Genomic DNA, 23,604 nt, shown 5'->3' with positions numbered 1-23,604 from the left:
GTATTGTTTTTGTTTTTTTCAACCACAGTATGCGTTTTTTAAATGACGTTATTCATATTAATGCTGAACTTTATCTAGTATAATATGACTAGTGAAATACATACAACAACAAATGTTAGTAAATAGTACTGCAGGTTAATTTTACGTCCAATACCACACTTTTAAAGTAATCGTTTTCGCTTAAATAGCTGTTACAGACACTGATTTACAGACATAACTGGTTATAAAATGTAAGATGAGCGGCCTGCGATTATTTAGCCAATCAGAAACGTTCTCTACCTGTCAATCATTTTGAGCATTCTTTGCTGAGCTGCCTTTCGAAGGCGGAGTTTTGGTGAGGGGCGTGTTTTAACTCCGTAATAACTGGCGGAATCTAGCAAAGGGTAAACGTAAGTGTCAGTCTCCGTCAGTGGCATATATAGTTAAATTCAAACGGTGTTCTTTAAGAAATATCTGATATAACACACATTTTTTGGTATCTGGTTTAATTGCAGAGTGAATATTATTTCCAAATTACAAAGTAAAACATTTAGTGCAATACTACAGGTGTGTCGAAGCAGCGAGTACATCTCTGCCTGCGCAAGTGCGCGTTTGGCGGGTCGTATTCAAATCAGGATGACGCATGCCGTCACGTACACCAATGGGAGGTGAGGGGGGCGTTCCTAACTATTTGTTCCAAACACGAACCCGGAGTGCGAGGCTCTTTTTCGCAGGTATGTAGCAGCTGGGCGAAAGAAAACAAATTTTAATAGTGCTCTTTTGATCGAATGTGTTTCCAGCGTTGTTTGAGTGCTTTCTGCAGGGGGCTGGTGGTTCGGGAGATTTTGGTGTGTTAATCGGGCTGTTCCGTTCGATCATGGCACATTAAGGGGAGAAAAGGGGGCAAAGCTTTGGCCAACTGAAGCAGCAAAGAAACGTGTATCTTTATGTTATGATACAAAAGCCAATCTGATGCTTTCCCGGAGGCTTTTCTAACTTGTTCTTGATCTGAAGGCAGATCGGTAGCTCTGTATGGTGTTCAGAGGGGGAGGGAAGAGGTGCTCAAGCACGGTTAGACATTTTCCCCTTCAGTCTCCCAGTAAACAAAGAATATTAGATCAACTGGCGTGTCTGTGCTGTAATATATGATCGGATCCATCATTTCAGATCCTCGCATGATCACATTAGCGAGTCTGCGTTCATGCGATCAGATTTTTAGTTCCCATTTTGACTTTGGGTCTGATTACTAAAGGACAACATGTCATGATAGAGGCGTGTGTGACTGTTGTATCATGTTCGTGTGTGCTCGTTCAATCCAGAAATCACGAGAGATCGTGAAATGTGTCCTTAATACACATTTATACGCGGATCTTTTGTCCGGGGTCGTGTTATAACGCTAGCGAACATGCTGAATATTTGAGCTCTTTGTATTGAAATCAGTTCGAACTTATTCGTTCTGTAAGTTTGAGCAGATTTGGTTCGCGTTGTTTCTAGTTTTGTCCCAATTTTAAGCGAGACGCTGTACACGCACACACGCGTGAGCCTCGGCTCTGACTGACTGCGGACGGACGGGGCGAGAAGGAATCCCGGGCACTAGCTTAAGCCCCGCCTCTCGTGGGCGGAGCGCTGCGATATGAGCCTCACGTCATATGTAACGCCCTCTCAGTACTCCTGGCCAATCGGAGTCGAGATTTATATAAGAGGCGTTTATTCAAGTGCCATTTTTCGTTCTGATTGGCCAGCTGCATTGAGGGGGCGTAAAGAATGACGTAACCCCAGGCAGGAAGTTCGGAAAGCTGCTGAAAGCATTCAGACGTAATGCCGAGATTTTATTAGTAATATCACAAAGAGTGATGGTGGTGCATTATAGTAAAGTTAAACCCGTTCAGATCTCTACTCACTCTCCAGTCTGAAAAGAGGTCGAGAGTACGTTGCTGCTCAAAGCCAGTCGTTGTTCGAGGAGTTTGTGTTTGTGTGTGTGGGTGTTTGAGTGAGTGAGTGAGTGAGTGAGAGAAACCGTAGAGGGTTTGGGCTCAACCCCCCTAACAAAGTTAATACTTGTCTGAGTGACAGTCGAGAACTTCAATAAGAACACAAACCTATGTCGTCTTCCGACCAAAGAGCCAATCAGAGACCAAATGGGCGGAGACTGTTCGCAAAGCCTATGTTAGCCCCGCCCCTCACCAGCGTTTGTTTTCAGCAGGAATTTTCTGCGTTAGTTTTTTTTTAAACTCCGTTTTAATGCGTTTTATCGTTCTTTTCGTTTTGAGTTTTAGTATTTCGGTGACATTTTGACAGCGGTGGTGTATTATAAGCGCAGCTAGCAGAAGCGGGTGAGTCTCAAAGGTATATAATACCACTTTTATTCAGTATTTCTGAACTTTTTTCCCTCTCAATAAGCTGGTTTTCTGTCAGACTGAAACTTCCGACCTTTAGTTTTCTTAATTTATTTGATAAAAGCGAAATCCTGACTAAACTCAGTCACTTTTAGACGCGGGTAAGCAAGTTAGCATTAACTGTCTGCATGTGCTGGAAACACACACACCCATACACACCAACCGCATGTATTAACATACATTTATAAACGCACTTATTTATACACACCTATGCATTTGCCTCATTCATTTATTTATATATGTATATAAGCATATACTCAACATGCACACGTATATTTATGTATGCATTTGTGCACAATTGCTCATGCATACACACCATTCATGTTTGTTTATACATATACTATTTTGTGGCCTTTATTCACCAGCTAGTCAGTGTCTGGAATATTAGATCTCCTGTTGGTAATGGCTTGGACTACAGCCAAATCATGATGTTTACTAAGTTGCTGTCTTTGCCTTTTCTGTTTAGGTCTTAGTTTCTGTCTGAGTATGAGTACAGCATGAGGAGGCGCTTAGAGGATCAGGAGCCAGTGTTCACCCCACAACAGCGCCGGCTTCCCGGCAGCACAGAGGGCTTGCAGCACAGGGTTCTGGCCCCAGCGCCTGCAGTATTCGAGGCTGTGGCTGACGGCATGCAGCCTACTCCAGGAATACAGTACCCGGTTCCCCAGGCATACCAGGTGCGGACACACACCATTGTGATGCATTATAGCTCTAAGGAATGTGTTCACACTGCATCCATTTAATCCAGAGCAACTCCAGAATCTAGAATCTGGCTGAATAAGCTAAAGGCCAACATTATATTTTAGGGTCAATGGCATATTAATACACACAGTTGTGTTCTGTTCTCTTAAAAGATTATGCAAAATGTTAATAATTTTCACAAAATAAGCGGATGATAAAAATTGCTTGTTATTTTTTATTAAGTACTGTCTTGAAAAAGCTATTTCACATATCAGATGTTTTTATATACACTAAAGGTGATCTGATCAGGAGGCAGATTGCTGGTCACAGAAAGCAGTATCTGCCAACATGATCACAGATACCGATCTTTTTAAAGCCTTATTTTTATCATGTAGAATTATTTATAGCAGTGGTTCTCAATTCCAGTCCTCGCGCCCCCCAGCTCTGCATATTTTGCATGTCTCTCTTTGTTACCATACCTGATTCTGATAATCAGCTCGTTAGAAGTGAGCTCCGTGTATGAACTGTGTTCCCATTGAGATGGTTCGTACACAGTGTTCATTGCTCCCTACTCCCTGAGCAGGGGAAATCTGTTTGGAACATTCATTCACTGATTTGTGCCTCGCAACGTGTTACATCATATACCTCTGTAAATAAATACAATTTAAATTCACTAATCTCACTTTGAATGGAACACATACGTTCGCTTTGAACTGGAATCATGGTGGAATATCCTGTGATGTCCACTTCGCAGGGCACTTACATTCAAATTAGGGATGTCAGATTTCGATTATTTCCATGATCGATCGTCGTTTAAATTAACGATCAATTAATCGATTAATCGTTAACCATAATACTGCAAAATGCGTCTATTGCAGGCACACAGTCAGCGGTATGACAGGATGTGCAAAAGCCACACACACACACACACACACACAAAAACGCTTTCTCACTTGAATTAAAGAGGTTTTAGTCTGAATAAAATGCTAGTAGCAGGATTATAAAATGAATAGATGCGATTATGATCATTTGATAAAATGAAGAGAGCGCGCCATACTTTTGAGGTCATTTTACTTTGTTGACAAGTTTCCAATCCCGCACGGAGAACGCTGAACGCGCATCTTTAAATGGTTTTGTGGTGCTCGTTGTTGTATTTTAAAGCACAATTGCAATGTTTTCAACTGACATTATTGTATAAAATTAACCGAAATGTGGAGCGCGTGTGACTGCGCTGCACATTAAGTGAACTACATCGGCGCTGCTGCACCAAAACACAGTTGCTCACATTAATTTGATCCTGCTGGATTCTGTCCTAGAAAATGTCCAATTTTTAAAAATCCGGCATACAGCGCATTAGATCGTGACAGTGCATGCGTGCAGACGAGGATGAGCGAGCGCGGCTTTGGCTAGATTTATTTGGAGGTTATTGCTCATGTCTCATTCGGCACAAATCGAAATGTTTCCATATTCGCAATGTATTTGAATGTTAAACTATTATTTATAATGTAAACTAGGCTTGTACTTAACACGCATTCGCATATAGACGGAAAAGATGATCCTCTTCATGTGAGCAAAAACGTCCTTGGCATAACAGCAGAGTGGACCGGTATACTACGGTCTATTTAAACTGACCAGTGTAACCTTTTAATGTTTAGTTGACATTTAATTTTGATAATGAACAGACTGCGATGTAAGTTTGAATTGCTAGAATATACGTGTGCAGCAGGCTCCAGCGCGATCGAAACAGCTTAGTTCTGGTTTGCCGGTTGGTCACGAATTTCCACAAATTCAGTATATTTAGGCATTGTTTCTTTTCCTAAATCTTCATAGTCGAACCCTCTAATTTCCCAGGTTTATTTTATTATCTTTCGCTTTAAATAACTGTTTTCGCATCTCTTACTGTGGTAAACATGGGAAGGGAAATTAAAGATTTCATGAATTAAGAATTCGTTCGATTTATTAATTTGTTCCCTTATTTCACTTAAATCATGGGTTATTTAGGGAACACAATTAATGAAACATGGACAATTGCCACATTAATAATTCGTAGGAATGAATTAACAAGTTGTAGGAATGAATAGACTACCTGTCCTGTCACTGTGTCCCGCAGCCCTGCAAAGCGCACGATATAAAACAGTTATCTGATGAAATGATTAGTAACTACATTTCTATTGCATTTAATGTTGAAGAACTTTTATGTTGTTTCTATTTTAATGTACTTTAAAGTTTAAATCACATTAAAAGCTTAATTTGTACATTGTGAATGAATGATGATGCTTTTATATATCGTCACCGTCACTCACAGCCGCTCGCACGTGTTGAGTGCGCATGAGCCGCACGCAGACCAACATTGAATCGGTTAACCGACCATCAATAGCCTTAATCGATTGCATCTCTTATCGACAATTAATCGATCATCGATTAATCGTTGACATCCCTAATTCAAATAGAACGAACGTTTGAAGCCATAAGAGAAACATGCAAAATGTGCAGAGCAGGGGGCGCGAGGACTGGAATTGAGAACCTCTGATTTATAGTAATACTCCAAACAGGAATTTAAGACATTTATTCAGGTCCTGAATTTCATTTTTGAAAATGGAGGGAAATTCCGTCTTGTGAGAGGGGAGGTTTTTTTTTCATTTGAGGGCTGGAGGGGAGCATTTTTTAGACATTTTTCCAGAAATGTATATTTATATCACTTTAATGTTCGATCAAGCAGTGCATTTTTGATTTACACTCATGCAATTGTTGAACAATAGCTTACACACAGCACAAAAAAAGTTGCTCAAGCAAGTGGCAAAACATTTAAAATACTTTTCTTACGTTATCACAAACATTCTAAATTAAAACTTACCACTGACAGAAACAGTCAGCTCTACTGCCTTTTTCTTTTCAATCTTTATTACAAGCAATCGGGTTGGTCTGATAGACGATGCCATGGTTCATTGCCGATGGTTGATAGAACATTTTTTTTTGGTTTTACTATCATTTTCTAAATTTGCGATCGCACGTACTCTGTTTATACTCTGGAGTGGTAGTACTTACCACACATTTGACTAAATTATATGTTTGTCAGTGATACTGAGGATCTGCAAATCATTTGCCATCGTCCTCAGTCATCTCTCCTTACACCGTGTTTACAGCGGACGTCCTTACACTGTTTCCTTATAAGGATTCATGCTTCGGGTACACCTCCCGTAATCCCCCAACTCCCCCTTGCCAACTAACCCTCCCACACTGCTCACCCCTACAGATGTCAACGTCCATCGCAATGTTTCACTGTAGACATCGTCCGATGCCAAATTTGAAGACATCGCCCAACCCTAACAAGCAATCCTAGGTTCATAAAGAGCTTTGTTTTCCTTCCTCCAGGAGTGCCATCTATTATTGCCTTTTTATCTAAAAGTACTCACCACTAGTGAGTACTCATAACTACTGGAGCACACTGCCAGACCGCAACCGTGTGCAGGGTGAACGCTTAACATGAGCGCTAAAAAAAAATATGCAACGTACGTATATGCACTGCAAACAAAGTATGTGTGAACCTGGCGCTATGTGTGTGTGCTGCGAGTGTGCATGAGCGCGCAAACGCTGAATGATTTAAGCACTGGCAAGAATTAAAAAGAAATGCAATTTATAAACTTTAGTGATGATGCAACACTGCCTCGATTGTGCAAGTTGCAATTCCCATGCAACGTAACGTGCAGCTCGCTTATAGACCAGACACGATTTGATTTGAAGCCATTTGCGCATTTTGAGAGAGAAAGGGAGAGTACACGGGGTGGTCCCACAGAAGGTTTTCATATTACTTTAAGAGTTAATTAATGAAGGCATATGAATTGCACCTCACCTTCAGCTTAATTATTTTCCCCGCACCAGACAGAGACTGAGATGTTGCCGCTGCATATCGTGCCAAAACGCTCACGGCAGACGCATCATCAGATTGAGATCGGCATTTTTAGAGACAAACATCCCCACCTGATTATCGGCCGATAGTGATCAGAAGCCGAAACACCCCTAGTATATACTCCACAAGACAAAATAACTGAATTAGTAAAAATGACCCCTTTCAAAAGTTTCCATACCCTTAAATCTTAGTACTGTGTCATTTCCTGGATGATCCACTACTGATTTTATGTTTTGTGATAGTTCATGAGTCCCTTGTTTGTCCTGAACCGTTAAATTGCCTGCTGTTCTTCTGAAAAATCCTCCAGCACATTCTTTGGTTTTCAAGCTTCTTCTGTATATCTGAACCCTTTCCAACAGTGATTGTATGGTTTTGAGATCCATCTTTTCAAACAGAGGACAATTGAGGGACACATACTTAACAATTACAAAAGGTCAAAAAATTAACTGATGCTCAAGAAGGAAACATGATGCATTAAGAGTCGGGGGTGTAAACTTTTGGAATTGGATGATCAGGGTAAATTGTCCTTATTTTGTCTTCCTGGAAACATGTATGTATTTATATAGCTTTTGAAGTGCAGTAGTAGGTGAAAAAATATTACCTTCAATCAAAACAAGAAAAATCATCATCCGGTTCAAAAGTTTACACCCTCCAGCTCTTAATGCATCATGTTGCCTTATTTGATGTTTTCATAGGAGCCTATTGAAAAACTCCTATATATATATATATATATATATATATATATATATATATATATATATATATATATACACACACACACACATATATCTCAGTCATAATTAAGGTACATAATACATGATGTACTGTGTATATTTACGTGTGTGTGTGTGTATATATAAGTACACACACATGACATATATTTAAGAAATACATGTAATATATTTATATGTAATATAAATCATATATATTAAACATACTGAGTATTTTCTTACAGAGGCTCCACATAGCTGTAAATTGAACAATTGAAAATCAGGTATATTCAGAAACATTTCAACTTTAGTGAGGACAGAATCAATACTTTTGCCTAGTAAGGAGCATTTGTTATTATGAAACACATTTATTCATTAAACGTGATCTTTGCATCGTTGCTGTTTTAAGGTGTCCACAGTAGCCCAAAGTTCAAGTGGTCACAGTCACACTCCCAGTCCGGCAGCCCACAGTGGTGCTCACCATCATGGTCCAGCAGCGGTCCAGACCCACGGTCCTGCGCCTGTGCAGGGTCACAGTCACCCTCCCACCCCCTCCGCATCCACACAGGGGCAGCAGCAGTTCCAGAGACTCAAGGTGAGATGGGATTTTGTGTTTGTTTTTTTTTCGGGAGTCTAACCAATAAAGTCTTGCAATAGCAGCTGTGTGTGTGTGAGATAAACTGGAATCTCTTTTTCCTTCCTGCAGGTGGAGGACGCCTTGTCTTACCTGGACCAGGTGAAACTACAGTTTGGCAATCATCCACAGGTCTACAATGACTTCTTGGATATCATGAAAGAGTTTAAATCTCAGAGGTGAGCTTATTCACATTTAGGGTTATCATAAAATGTTAGTAGCAGATACTGATACTAGTGTATCATCACGATTCTATGTAATATGCTATTGAACACATTTCTGTTCAACTGTAAGGTAACACTTCACAATGAACATCAGTTAGTTAACATTAGGTATCATGAACACAGAATGTATTAATATATGTCCATGTCCATGTTCATTTCTACACACGAGTGGGTTTGTAATATTGCATTACTCCCATCTTCAGTGTCACATGATCAGAAATCATTATAGTAGAGTGGTGGAACTACTCATTTTATAAGCCAGTCAGCTCTTAGCATTACAATGGTTCTCTCGACAAAAAGCCAATTGGATTTTTCCATAGGGTTTTGTGTTCCTGTGGCTCAGTGGTGGCCCAGAAGTTTGTGGTTTCAATTCCCAGGAAACATACTGGTTAAAAAAATAAAATAAAAATTTGTATCCTAAATGCACTGTAAGTCACTTTGGATAAAGGCATTTGCTAAATGAATAATTATAAATAAATGTAAAAAATAAGCTATTGTTCATGATACTTTCACGTTTTGTCCATCAAGACGATCTTCACAAAATATAACTTTTATGAATTTTGAAGCCTAAATACCAGCGCCAGAACTAAAATGCTAAACTTAGACTACAAATGAACTACACCACGGTCGCTCAATGTGATGTTTACTGAATAATCGTGATAAGAGTTTACCATATGATACAAACCTAGAGTCTCTGTATCAGTAGGAAACAAGCGATAAAACGAGCATCTTCCCTGGTTGCATTTCGAGGCAAAGCAAAAAACATTGTTGAACAACAATATAAAATGCGAGAAACTATGAATCGATTATTCCACAATTAATTGTATTAATTATACTCCAACTGGAAAATACTATAAATTGGTCAATTGTTCGGTGTGATGACGTGTAATGTCTCTGACAGTGCCTGCTGTCCCATTTAGCAAACTGGTTTTCAAGAAAAGTAACAGTTCAAAAAAATCACGAGTGGTTTGTAACTGGTGTGTCTTATGTCGTAGAATAAAATGTGAAAGTATTTTGAACTTGTGTAAACCACGGACCTTATTTTAGAGAATTTAATCAAAACCCATTATATCCCATCATAACTCAAAAAACCCATTGACGATGGAACCGGAAGTGCTAAAATGTTAACTCGTTTTAGGGTTTTTGCCTACGAAGTGGCGTCATAGTTCCCCCACTCCATAAGAAACATTTCTTAATGTATTGAATAGTTGTGTAATGTTTTCGAGGAAACAGGTTTTTCAGGATTCTCTGATGAATAAAAAGTTCAAAAGAACAGCATTAATGTGAAACCGAAATATCTTATAACATTTTTGATGAATTTAATATGCCTTTGCTGAATAAAATATGCTTTTTTTTTCATTTATTGATTTCAAATGATTTAAATAAAAACTAACATTGCTTTCATCAAATTCTTCTGATGTTTCTTTTGACTTAAGCAAGCACTTGTTATCTGAAAAATATGTTTTTGCTATGTTCTCACTTTTAAATCCTGCCCTACATAATTCCCCACAAAATAGTAGATAGTTTCACTGGGAATTAGTTAATCATAATTAATCATTTTGAATACCCTCTCTCTCTCTCTGTCTGCAGTATTGACACCCCAGGCGTAATCAGCAGGGTGTCACAGCTCTTTAAGGGTCACCCTGATCTTATTATGGGGTTTAACACATTTCTTCCACCGGGATACAAGATTGAAGTTCAGACCAATGACCTGGTGAACGTGACTACTCCCGGACAGATCCACCACATCACACCTCACGGCATCTCTGTACAGAACATCCCTCCCAGACCTCCACCGCAGCTTCAGAACCAAATCCCCACAAACCCTCCCAGCCTGGCATCCACACCTCCCGCCCAACCCACGCCGAAAAGCAAGGTAGTAGTCACACTGAAAAAGTAAAGATATTTTGTAGGGTAAAGTTGATAAGGTCCCCGTGGGTCCTTAAAAAGTCTAAAATTAAGTTTAGTGTCATTGAGATACCATAATAGTTTTTTTATGAACCTTTTAGTGCCCACAGTACACTGCGTATTTTAGGCAAATTTTGCTGGAATGCCAAGGGGTTAATATTGTATGTGTAATTTATAATTTATTAATTTTTTTTAATATATATTTTTTTTATATTTAGCTAATAAATAGATCGGCCTAGAAAATCACAACTTTCATTTTCCGCTGATCTTAGTACACAATATTACTACAAAATAGTCTTAAATAGGAAAAATGTCAAAACTCTTTGGTCATTTTTGAACGCGATGCTACTGGTCTAATAGGATTCAATGATGTATGCTAAGCTATACTAAAGGTGCTATCCCCAGACCCGGAGATTGGCTAAATAGATTCAAAAACGTTAAAGCTCAATTTATTAACTCTGGGGAGTTGGAGAATGAGCCTCTTTCCAAAAAAAAGTAGAGTGTTTCTTTAAATCATATTACAAAAGCCATAATCATCATTTTAACCTGTCTTAAATTTGTGGACGGAAAGCATTTATGCCAAGCGATTACTTATCAACTCATCAACAAACTACTGTTGATGAATTATGAAAATGTTTACTTTTTGGCTTTTATATTGTAAAATGCTGTAGATGATTGAAACATATTTATCTCCCTTGTCCATTTGAATTATTATATGGAAATAGCACTAAAGTTAGCAAAGGCATTTCAAAATAAGAGTCCCGTGTTAATTCAAGTTTTTTTCATTTTTTATTAAAAGTTACATTTTTAGATGTTATGGGTTTGTTTTATAGCAATATACACTTATATTATTTGTGGAGATCTTAAAAAAGTCTTTCATATGATTTTAAAAACTGCAGATACCCTTGTTTAGTTCAGATCTGGATCACTGATATGTTTCCATCTCTCTCTGTGCAGCCGGTGCAGTCTCCAGTTCTGACTCCAAGCAGTCATCCCAATCCGTCCATCCCTCCGTACGCGTCCCCGCGTTCGCCCCCAGTGCAGCCCCACACCCCTGTCAACAGCATGCCCACCGCCCCACCGCTGCAGAACAACCAGCCCGTGGAGTTCAACCACGCCATCAGCTACGTCAACAAGATTAAGAACCGCTTCCAGGGCCAGCCCAACATCTACAAGTCCTTCCTGGAGATCCTGCACAAGTACCAGGTCTGGCCAGGCCCCTGAAAACACTTCCCAAATACATTATGATTCACAATCCACTTATACATGTACTATTTTTGTTAATCAGAAAGAACAGCGTAATGCTAAAGAAGCGGGTGGGAGCTACACCCCGGCCCTGACTGAACAAGAAGTTTATGCTGAGGTGGCACAACTCTTCAAAAACCAAGAAGATCTGCTCTCCGAGTTTGGACAGTTCCTGCCTGATGCCAACAGCTCTGTGGTGAGTTTGATTGAGGCTCCGCCTCCACTCTGACCCCGCCCACTGGACTGATACATTATTCCAGTTTTAGAATGTTTTAACCTAAAGTTTTTGAACATTCTATAACTCAATAGAATGAATGATGTCATTTTCAGAAGTTTAGAATCCGTTTAATCAATACTGAGTTATCTGTTGTTATAGTGTCATTGAGATGCTGTTATAGTTTTATAAATATTTTGATATAATTTTGTTGTTTGTCAATTATTTATTATATACACTATAATTACATCATTCCCTTTAGAAGTTTAATAATCACCTTAGGACCTTTTGTGATTCCTGTTTATTCCTTCTCATCTTAATATGGTAATTTGTAATACAATTTAAGATATTTAAGTCTTCAATTTTCATAAAACCGAATTTTGTTCTCACACATGCTCACATCTATTTTTGGTGGCAAATGCGAGTGAAAATCATGCACTGTTGCACCCTGTTATTTTTATTTCAGTTGTAGCTTTGGTTATTTTAGTACATGACGTACATAACTAAGTGAAAGTGACACATTTCCTGCTATGAATTTCCTTCTAGTTGCTGAGCAAGACGGCAGCAGAGAAGGCCGAATCTGTGCGTAATGATCACGGTGGAACAGCCAAGAAACCACAGCTCAATAACAAGCAGAGACCCAATCAGAACGGCTGCCAGATACGCAAGCACTCAACTACAGCCGTCACCCCACCTGTGAAGGTACAGGGCATGCTGAATAATATATATACTGAATTTCAGTATGTTTTTTGTGGAATATCATTCTTGATATCTGAATTTTTCCAGAAAAAGCTCAAGTTAATGAATATCAAAGATCCGTCCATGGCAGAAGCTGGCAAACATGGAGGAACAGAGTCTCTTTTCTTTGACAAAGTGAGTTGATCTGGGTTAATATAGTGATGCTGATGTAATATGCAAGTTTCGTTTTCCTATTTTGATGGATTATTGGTGCATTTGAAGGTGCGGAAAGCTTTACGAAGTGCTGAAGCATATGACAACTTCCTCCGGTGCCTGATTATTTTTAACGAAGAGATGATTTCTCGTGCTGAGCTGGTTCAGCTTGTGGTTCCATTCCTGGGGTAAGTCCAGTTTGATGTGGATTTTAATTGTATGGATCTTATTTTATTATTCTCTTATTTGATTTAATTCATTTAATTCATTTTTTTTACTTTAATAATATATATTTTTATTTATGTTTACAGAACTCTCCTACCATTTATTTTGAAGTAGCTGGTTTGTGTTATTCGGTATAGATGTGGGTATTGTCAAAAAAATTGGGCCATAATCTTTTTTTTTTTTTATATAAAATTTTTATTCCCTCATTTATTCTCGCAAAAGTGCCCTAGAAATTATTTTTCAATACTGGGATTTAGTTTTTCTTTCGTTCATTCATTCATTCATTCATTTTTTTATTATTCTTTCTTTTATAATTTTTTTTACAAAACTTCCTTAGCGTTTGTTTCACATTAGTTAGAATTCTTTTGACATTCAATCATTCATTTTTATTTGTATTTATTACAAAGCTGCCTCCAATTTCTATATTGCAGTTTTGGATTTGTGTTTTTACTAATGAACCCGTTTTCCCCAGCAAATTTCCTGAGCTGTTCACTTGGTTCAAGAACTTCCTTGGATATAAGGAGATGTCCCACCTGGAGACGTACCCAAAAGAAAGAGCCACTGAAGGAATTGCCATGGAAATTGACTACGCTTCATGCAAACGTCTGGGATCCAGTTATCGAGCTTTACCCAAGAGCTACCAGCTTCCCAAATGCACAGGAAGAACATCACTCTGCAAAGAGGTAAGAGAGGATTTCCCTTAACAACAGCTTCTTTACAAACCCCATCACCTTTGGCGTATAATATTGAACATGCATCAAATTTACTCATGTTTTTAATAAGAAAGCATTTCTTTGTGGATGCATCAGGTGCTGAATGATACCTGGGTTTCCTTCCCCTCCTGGTCTGAGGACTCTACTTTCGTCAGCTCCAAGAAGACTCAGTATGAAGAACACATGTACAGATGCGAGGACGAGCGATTCGAGGTGAGACTCTTCCACACACAAGAACATTTGTACTTTTTGTGATTGTAATTCTTGCTAATGATGTCATTGACTCCTCCCTCTAGCTGGATGTTGTCTTGGAAACCAACCTGGCCACCATTCGTGTGCTGGAGGTGGTTCAGAAGAAGCTGTCTCGGATGTCTGCGGAAGAGCAGGCCAAATTCCGACTGGACAACACTCTGGGCGGCTGTTCGGAGATTCTCCACAGGAAAGCCATCCAGAGGATATATGGAGACAAAGCTCTGGACATCATCGACGGACTGAAGAAGAATCCGGCAGTGTCTGTTCCCATTGTGCTCAAGAGGTAAGAGAGAACGCCCTTCGAAAGGCACATCACGTTTATTATATTTCATTGTAGTATACTATTCAAATTTAGTGGTTGGCCAGTGTGGGTTTTTCAGATATTTTGAATGCATTTATTTTTTTAATTCTTTTAATGCCCCAAAAATGTATTTAGCAGTAGAGGGTTTGTGAGCGATTTTGTTTTTACATCAGCAATAATATTTCTCTAGCACTCTATATCATAATATTTCAAATTAATAGTTGTATGTTTTATTATCTTTTAAAAGTAATTTATTTATTTTATAAAATGGATATATATATGCACACACACACTCGTTCACTTCAAAATTAGAAGTTGACTACTATATATATATTTTTTTTTATTTACTCATTTTATTATTAATTTAGTAGTTGTGAGTTTGTTTTTACGTATTAGATTACAAAAATTTAGTAATTGACAAATGTAGGGTTTCGTAGTGGGTTTTTTCAGTAGTGTTTTTTTTTTTTTTTACATCATATCATATCATACATTTTATATCATTAAAATTTAGTAATTGACAAATGTAGGGTTTTCATATATTTTTTAAAACATGCATTTTATTTTTAATTATTTATTTATTAGTAGTGGTTGAGCAATTAGCAATAATATTACATTTATTTTATATTTTATTTAATTATTTATATTAAATTAATGGTTGACCGATGAGGATTATTACATTTTATTACCAGTATTTGTTTTTATTTAGCTGTTTCCAACATCTGGATTTTAGCTGTAACATTAAATGACATATCTGTCTTCTCATTCGGGGTCTCAGGCTAAAGCTGAAGGAGGATGAGTGGCGTGAAGCACAAAGGGGTTTTAACAAGATCTGGAGAGAGCAGAATGAGAAATACTACCTAAAATCTCTGGACCATCAAGGCATTAACTTCAAACAGAACGACACTAAGGTGCTGCGCTCCAAAACGCTTCTCAACGAGATCGAGAGCATCTTTGATGAGGTGAGACGCTCTTTATCCTCTAGAAGAAGTTAAGAGGGTTTGTTCCCCTCTGTTTTCTCACACATGATTGATGGTTGTGTTTGTTAAGCGTCAGGAACAGGCCTCGGAGGACAACAGTACTTTACCGAGCGGGCCTCACGTGACACTGACCTATGAGGACCGTCAGATTCTGGAGGACGCGGCGGCGCTCATCATCCATCACGTGAAACGCCAGAGCAGTATCAACAAAGAGGACAAACACAAGATTAAACAGATCATCTACCACTTCATCCCCGACATGCTGTTCTCCCAGAGAGGAGTGCTGTCGGACGCAGAGGAAGATGATGACGAGGAAGACATGGACATCGACGAGGGGGCGTCGAAGAAGCACAACGGGCTAACGGGAGGAGTTAGTGGCAGCCCGACGAAGTCTAAACTGCTGTTCAGCTCGTCCACGGCTCAACGGCTTCGCTCCTGCGAGGACGCGTACAATCTGCTTTACGTGAATAACAACTGGTACATCTTCCTCCGGCTGCACCACACCCTGTGCTCGCGTCTGATACGGCTCTACGTGCAGGCCGAACGACAGATCGAAGAGGACCTGAGGGAGCGCGAGTGGGAGAGAGAGGTGCTCGGACACAAGCGGAACAAAAACGACAACACGGCTGTCCAGCTGCGCCTGAAGGAGCCCAGTGAGTAACAAAACCAGCTAAGCTAACCTGCCAGAAATAGAAATGAGATTTGATGGCGATTCATTGTTTTTGTTTTTTTAAGTTGGTTACGGACTGATTTTAGAAACTCAAACCCTCTCTTTCAGTGGACGTAGATGTGGAGGATTATTACTCGGCGTTTCTGGAGATGGTGCGTAATCTGCTGGATGGGAATATGGAGGCGTCTCACTATGAGGATTCTCTCCGAGAGATGTTCACCATTCACGCCTACATCGCCTTCACTATGGACAAACTCATCCAGAACATCGTCAGACAGGTCCGTGTGTCCAAATCCACTTGCTTTTGCATGTCATGCCTAAAAACACCCCTTGAAGTGACCCTGGAGTCGCTGGGGTATATTCGTAGCAATAGTCAAAAATACATAGTATGGGTCAAAATGATTTGATGACAAAAATCATTTGGACATTAAGTAAAGATTATGTTCCATGAAGATATTTAGTAAATGTCCTTCCGTAAATATATCAAAACGTACTTTTTGATTAGTAATATGCATTGCTGAGAACGTCATTTGGGCAACTTTAAAGATGATTTTCTCAGTATTTAGATTTTTTTGCACCCTCAGATTCCAGATTTTCAAATAGTTTTAATCTCAGCCAAATATTGTCCTATCATAACAAACCATACATTACGAATAATTTACCCTCATGAATGGTTGTGCGGTCCAGGGTCACGTATTATAAATTGGTTTTTTATTTCACTCTCTTTTTGTCTTCTTTATAGTGTTAGTAGTTTTATTTTGAAAAGCAAATGTAAAAAAAAAAAAGAAAAAATTAACTTTTATGGAATTTGTTCATAATTTACTTGTATTTGTGGTTTTTGTATTTCTTTTTTAATATTGTTAGACATTTAATGTGTTGTTTTTTATTATCTTTTTGGATATGAAAAATAATGCCCAAGAAATGAAAAAATTAAGTCAATAAACATTATGAATAACAAAAAGAATATAAGAAAACTAAAAAAATGGCTGGATTTGAAATGTGCACAAGTTATACTTTGTTTTTTGTTTTTATCATGATTTATGGAATTTATATTTTTATTCCATGTGTCTATAATGATTTAGATTTTATTTACTTTTTAGTTTTTTAGTTTTTATATTTCTAAAAACTGTCAATCATATTTGAAGATTTCTTGAATTTTTCATAATTTGTTTCATAACTTTTTTTTTTTTTTTTCTGTTTATTCACTAGTACAGTGTCTCAAAAGATCAGTTCGATTCCTTTTTATTATAGTTTTATAATCCATGATTTTGCCCTGTAAGGTATGAAAATCTGTTTTTTTTTCTGTCTGTAATTGTAGCTCCAGCACATAGTGAGTGAGGAGATCTGTGTTCAGGTGACTGAACTGTACCTGAGTGAGAGCAGCCACTCAGCCACAGGCGGATCTCTGCTCACACAGAGCAGCAGGGCACCGGCGGAAATGTCTTACCAGCGCAAAGCCGAGCAGCTCATGTCCGACGAGAACTGCTTTAAGGTAGAGTTTCAAAAGGAGTGGCAAGTGAAGACCGCACGGAGAGAGAGTCTCATGTATAAAGAGTCTTTAATCTCTTTCTCTCACTCTAGTTGATGTTCATGAAGAACAGGAAGGTTCAGCTCACTGTGGAGCTGCTGGACACCGAGGAGGAGAACTCAGACGGGCCGATGGAGAACGAGGTTAGATTCACAGATCACACATGGATGCAAATGTCCACACCAACACAACTGAATTGGAAAGTTGTAGTACTTTTAAAACGAAATAATATAAAACATTTAAATTGAGTAAGAAATCAAACTAAGAAAGAATGATTGAATTAAAAAAAAAAAAGGTAATAAAGGAAAAAAAAAGTTATATATAATTTTAAAAAAGTAAAAAAAAGAAAAAGAAATTAATAAGAAAATAATAATTTAAAGTAAAATCCAGTTACTTTAAATAAATGTTAATTGATTAAAAACTAAAAAAAAAAAAAACAACTGTTTGCCAAAACTATATTTACATTTTTGCTTTGTTTTTTTTCAGACACAGCTTTTATGAATGTAAACCTAAACTAACAAAAAAAAAAAATAGGTATACTTTTTTTTTTTTTTTTTTTTTATGAGTTGAAATGAAATGGAAAATAACAAAAATGTAAACTAATTCAAAATGAAAAGAAAATAGGATGGCATCTCACTGATCTTAAAATAATAACACTGTTGTGTTTGTTATTCTAAAGCATCTTTAAAATGTAATATATTTTGCCTGTTCTCATGGTCACATGTAGCGCTGGTCAGACTACGTTATGCGGTATCTGTCGGCTGATTTCACATCTCCAGACGTGAGGGATCATCTGTCTCAAAAGCCTGTGTTTCTACCAAGGTACCCTGTGTTTGTGACCCCTGACCCCTGAACTGCCCAATCTTGACTGTTCTCACGCAGCAGAGAAGTTTCGTAGAGGTAAATGGAGTCTGTTTGTGGTCACCGTCCTCCTCTGTTTGTGTAGGAACCTGCGGCGGATCCGTAAGTGTCAGCGTGACTGTGAGTCTCAGGAGAAGGAGGCGAAGGACGGAGGCAGAAAAGAGAACGCAGACAGCACGAAGATGGAGTGCATGTTCAAACTCAACTCCTATAAGATGGTGTACGTCTTCAAATCAGAAGATTACATGTACAGACGCACCGCGCTGCTGAGAGCCCAGCAGGTAACATCACACACACCCAGAAGCAATGAGACAAAGATGCTCAATCACTGGCATATTTCTGATACTAGCAAATGCTGCTTTTTTCTAAATGTCTAAATAAGGAAGAACCGTCTCCAGATTTGTTTTTGAGCAAGATTTTTCAGTTTTGTTCATTTGAGCAACAGAAAAATCATTATATGTGCATAACCTAATTAGCATTTATGAGAAGCCTTCTGTTTATTATTTTTTTTGTTTTTGTGGGAGTCACATGAACTAGCACATCTATACTTTTTTCTTTTTTTTTTTTTGTACATTTTTACCACATTGTGTATTCGTTGCAGTTAGGTTACATCATGTTTTACATTGTTTTAAAAACATTCCTAAAGTCTAACATCTCATTTATATATTTAAATATGCAAAGATGATTAGTATGACACTGCAGTTACATATTGTTCAATAACAAAACCTCTGATTTGTTTCTTCTGATTGTTTGTTGCCAAAATTGATTTTAATATTTATATTATGGTATTTAAAAGGATGGTATATTAATACAATTTAATATATTAAAAATATTTTATATTGTAACATAATTATATAGACTCAATATGTGCATTATTTAAATTAATAGTATTATTAAGTTAAATTAGTAAAATAATAGCAATATCAGTAAATTTACATCTATATGAAACTTCAGTTTTGGCCAAGCTACTTCCCAGAAAGAAATATACATTTTCACCGCATAGCACATTTTTGCATTTTGAAAATACTGTGTCTGCAAAAAGATGCACATTCTCAATTTTGTACACTTTTTGTGGCCAAACTATGTGAAGGGCACCCAGAGTGCAATATCACACGAGACAGAAGTGAGAAAAGCAGCCCTAGAGCTGCTCTCTTCCTCTCAGATTGATCTGCTCCATTAAACATCTCACACTCACTCACTCTCTCTCTCTCTCTCTCTCTCTCTCTCAGTCTCACGAGCGAGTGAGCACACGTCTGCACCAGCGCTTTCACGCCTGGACCCAGCGCTGGGCGAAGGAGCACGTAACCAGAGACATGGCTTCTGAAACCAGCAGGTGGCTCATGGGAGAAGGGCGGGAGGGACTGGTGCCCTGCTCCACCACCTGTGACCCTGAGACCCTTCACTTCCAGCGCATCAATAAGTACAGAGTCCAGTACGGCAGCCCCCACAAGAGCCAGTGACATCAGAGGAAAGGGGCGGAGCTTAGCAGCGATGTCAGATTTTTAAGTGTTTTTGTTTTTCATTCGCTGTTCCTGCAGAATCGCAGGTCACCCAGTGCCAAAAATATCACAGGGGTTGAAGACCTGTCAGTCAAACCCAGCCCGGACCAATCAGCACAGCTCGTACCGTAGACCAGCCCACCGATCTGATACATATATCAGATTTCGCATATCTCTTGAACGCCAGTCGAGTGTGTTCACTGGTTTTTAATAGTTAAAACTTCACAGGCAGCGGATCCGAGAAAAAGTGCTGGAAAAATCTGAATCAGACTTTACACGGAAACAAAACAATAGCATTTGGGGATAAGTGCACTTAACTTTAACGTGACTTTCTCGAGAGAGATTTATTCTGCCACATCACTTCTAATCTGAGGTGCGAATTTAGCATTGTAATATTAGAATGAACAAATTCAGTTTTTACTTAAAAATATAGACAAAAAATATAAATCTGACAGCAATAAAGATCTAAGGCATGTTATGAATCAGAAAACACTTATTTGTGCTCCGTACACCAGCTTGCAGTCAACATGACCTGTGAATCACACACACTTACGGAATTCAACAGTTTTGTAAATAGAGTGTAAATATCACCAGACCTTTTTATGCCAGATGTGTGTTGTGTTTAGTGCTTCAGTGAAGGCGTTTAGGGAGAACGAAGCGGGAACCACATGGAAAACGATGACGGGACGGTTTATGACAGTTTTTACCAAAGGGAGTCGATTATTAAGGTTGGGGTTAGTTTTCTTTTTCCCTTTTGTGTGTTTTCTTTTGTCTTCTATTTCGTCTTCCTTTCTTTTTCTCATTTTTTATTAGTAAAAATGTTAATTTTGCAAAGTAGAAATGTATCCAGGTTCTTCTTTTTTGCAATGGAAGTTTTTATAAGAAAAAAAAAAAAAGAAGCATTTTAATTTTTGATGTTTGGATATGGATCTCGTTTCTGTACACTTTTATCACTGACAGTTTTGGATAGACCTTCAGCCGTGTCCCCGGGCAAACACACACAGACACAGCTCTTATGAATGTAAAGGTCTTCTTTATCGTCGTCAGAGTTTTCAGTCTTCGCTCTGGATAGATTTCTGCTGGACAAATCTAAATATAAATATATATACACATTTTAAAAATGAGACTCAAAGCATGTCTTTTCTGTGGATCATTATAGACCCTTTATTTGCATATTATTTAAATTAATAAAAATTACATTTGTAGCATAAGCATCCGGCTTGGTTTTGACTTATTTACTTCAGAAATGGGTGGTGTATTTAAGGAGTATATGTGACTCTTGTGTTATAGTAATCAGGCTGTAGTTGTCCTCTGTGACCACCAGGAGGCGATGCTCCTCTTAGATTTGATGCTCTGCTTACAGGGTTGTTTCTGTTCAGAGGAAGGTCAATTGTTAAAATGATGCCTATAAAAAAAAAAATTCAGATACCAAAAATGTAGTACTTGTAATTAGATTAAATTACATTTTCAAATACTCTTAAGTAGTATTTTTTGTAGTACAGTTTGTAAGTAGCCTAATCTACCCAGCTCTGCCTGTTTATATAATTATGATTACTATAAACCATACTTTGGGACAGCCTTTTTTTATCATTGTCTGTAAAAAATAAATAGGCAAATGTTTACATGCCACATTTTAATCCAGTTATCTTACAAACCAGTTTTGTGTATAATGTAATGATATGGCTTACCTTAATTCAGATATTGAAATGTAAAATCTAGTTGAGTGCATTGCATTGTGTAGATTTTGGTCATGTGTGTATTTTAGGCATACATATTTGACTTGTGCACACAGCACACTTCAAAAATGGTCTTTCTTTCTCTCTTTTGAGTTAAGACTTTCACATGAACCATTAATGTATCCGATACGTTTTTTAATATAATATTTTTTTTTTTTTTCAAAGTGAACGGTGTAAAATAATTTACCCAGTCTGAATATGTTTTGTCAGCTGACCCCATCTGACTCTGTAGGACTGATTCTCTCTCTCTCTGTGTGTGTGTGTGTGTGTGTGTGAGAGAGAGAGAGAGAGAGAGAGACGGATACCAATGGGTTCAGAACAACATGAGGGTGAGTCATTAACGGCCGAATATTCATTTTTGGGAGAACTATGCCTTTAAACCTAAATGCTAATATTTTAAAAGAACAACAATAATAAAAATGAAATGCATAGCAACAAAAATTTTAAATGAAAACTGAAAATATAAAAATAAAGACTAGTTCAAAATATTAATAAACCCTAACGGCATATGAATAATACTAAAGAGTACATGAGATACATCTAAAATTATTTAGCCTACCTTAAATTTAATGCATATAGCCTACTGTACATTCATACATTTTAAACCATCTGATATAACAATTGCATTAAAAAAATTATATAGGCTATTAAAAAATTTATATAATAACTTTTAAACAAATAAAAGAACGTTTAGTTATTCAGTTAGTTGCCAAGGTACCATAAGTTGAAGCACTAAAATTACTACCTGATAATAAAAATGTCAAACTTTTAAAACCATCTGTTGCAACTTTGGTAAACTATTGCAGAATTTCTTTTTGTATTTATATTTTCATTGCTATTATTTTTATAATTATTTAGAAAATTAACTTTCAAGACTAGATCTACTGTGATTTGGGATGCATCAAGGGCAGGTTATTTATTGCACTATTTTTGCTGATATTTTTTTACACGTGTTGTAGTAACATTATCAGCAGGGGCTAGCAGGCCCTAATGCTAGCACAGGGTATTTAGCATGGATAGTATGCAAATCTGAATGCGGATAAATCCATTCTGCATAGCTGGAGCCTCAAACGCAGAATGAATGTGTAAAATCTTGTCATTAACTCCATTAGATTCACTTCAAACAACAGATGAGCTCTAATTGTTTGAGTTCACAGCAGCGCTGGCCTCGTTTTGGCTCCTGCGGGCCCCTCAGAAGATCTGGAGGACTCCAGCCAGGGAACCCTTATCAGAGCTCATATAGTGCAGAGTGTTTCTCAAAGCCCTCATCTGCTGACCGCTGCCAACTATGAGCTCTTTCGGCGCGGAGAGCAGCGTCGGAACCAAAGCCCTCATCAAATTAACATAACGGAGCACACTTGCACGTGGCCCAGGCTTTCTGAGTGTGTTTATGGCGGTGTCTTAGTTACCAGAACAGGCTTATGTAGCTGTTAACGTTTCTGCAGATGGATACAATAATCGTAAATTAAACATGTTCATTTTTTATTAAAGGTAAGCCTAGAGTTCTTCCAAAAATGAAAAAAAACTGTAGTTTACTCACACTCGTGTTGGCTCAAACCTGTACAAATGTATTTGCTCTGTTGAATATGTGTATATGTACGTTATGTTTCTCTAAATTGATTCTGAATAATTCAGATCAGATTGCTTTCATTTATTTATTTCAAAATGTTTTGTGTTATGTTGTCTATTGTTGATAGTTTTCATACTTTTTTTGGAACATTTTTAAGGGCTCGACACAACAGCTTTTATAATGCAGAAATCCTTGTGATATACAATATTCTGTTTGTGCTGGAAATATTGATATTTTATTTGTTTATCAGTTCGAGAGTTCGGAGCGGGTTCGCGAATCATTTGAGTCCTGGAGTTCAAAGCGGGTTAATTCGCGAATCATTTGAGTCAGTTTAGGAGTTCGGAGCGCGAATCATTTGAGTCCATTCGGGAGTTCGGAGCGGGTTCGCGAATCATTTGAGTCAGTTTGGGGATCGCGAATCATCAGTTCGGGAGTTCGGAGCGTGAATCATTTTAATCCGTTCGGGAGCTCGTAGCGGGATCG

The 23,604-nt window shown here is 37.9% G+C and overlaps 1 protein-coding gene across 3 annotated transcripts; it reads left to right on the top strand.

Annotated features, from left to right (window-relative positions):
* Nucleotides 1–570: 570 nt before the first annotated feature.
* LOC127947021 (paired amphipathic helix protein Sin3a) lies at nt 571–21,026 on the top strand. Of its 3 annotated transcripts, none has more exons than XM_052543915.1 (21): nt 571–713; nt 2,842–3,052; nt 8,083–8,268; nt 8,380–8,486; nt 10,122–10,407; nt 11,397–11,645; nt 11,728–11,880; nt 12,445–12,600; nt 12,685–12,771; nt 12,859–12,977; nt 13,487–13,697; nt 13,824–13,940; nt 14,024–14,262; nt 15,056–15,239; nt 15,328–15,910; nt 16,036–16,205; nt 17,246–17,419; nt 17,509–17,598; nt 18,183–18,277; nt 18,402–18,597; nt 19,546–21,026. In XM_052543915.1, the coding sequence occupies exons 2-21, from the start codon at nt 2,873–2,875 to the stop codon at nt 19,774–19,776; spliced, it is 3,813 nt and encodes a 1,270-aa protein (XP_052399875.1). In that variant the 5' UTR covers nt 571–713; nt 2,842–2,872; the 3' UTR covers nt 19,777–21,026. The 3 variants fall into 3 exon arrangements, with proteins under 3 accessions (XP_052399875.1, XP_052399874.1, XP_052399876.1); XM_052543914.1 differs by lacking the exon at nt 571–713 and adding an exon at nt 1,750–2,312; XM_052543916.1 differs by lacking the exon at nt 571–713 and adding an exon at nt 1,750–2,325.
* Nucleotides 21,027–23,604: the final 2,578 nt, after the last annotated feature.

Source organism: Carassius gibelio, chromosome A25 (assembly GCF_023724105.1).
Source record: "Carassius gibelio isolate Cgi1373 ecotype wild population from Czech Republic chromosome A25, carGib1.2-hapl.c, whole genome shotgun sequence".
NCBI lineage: Eukaryota > Metazoa > Chordata > Actinopteri > Cypriniformes > Cyprinidae > Carassius > Carassius gibelio.
This window is presented reverse-complemented; position numbering and strand designations above follow the sequence as displayed.

Excerpts from the sequence above, each read along its gene's own strand:
- LOC127947021 (XM_052543915.1), top strand. The coding sequence starts at position 2,873 with ATGAGGAGGCGCTTAGAGGATCAGGAGCCAGTGTTCACCCCACAACAG. Across the intron at positions 8,487-10,121 it reads AAAGAGTTTAAATCTCAGAG|TATTGACACCCCAGGCGTAA; the intron begins GTGAGCTTATTC and ends CTCTGTCTGCAG. Across the intron at positions 10,408-11,396 it reads AACCCACGCCGAAAAGCAAG|CCGGTGCAGTCTCCAGTTCT; the intron begins GTAGTAGTCACA and ends CTCTCTGTGCAG.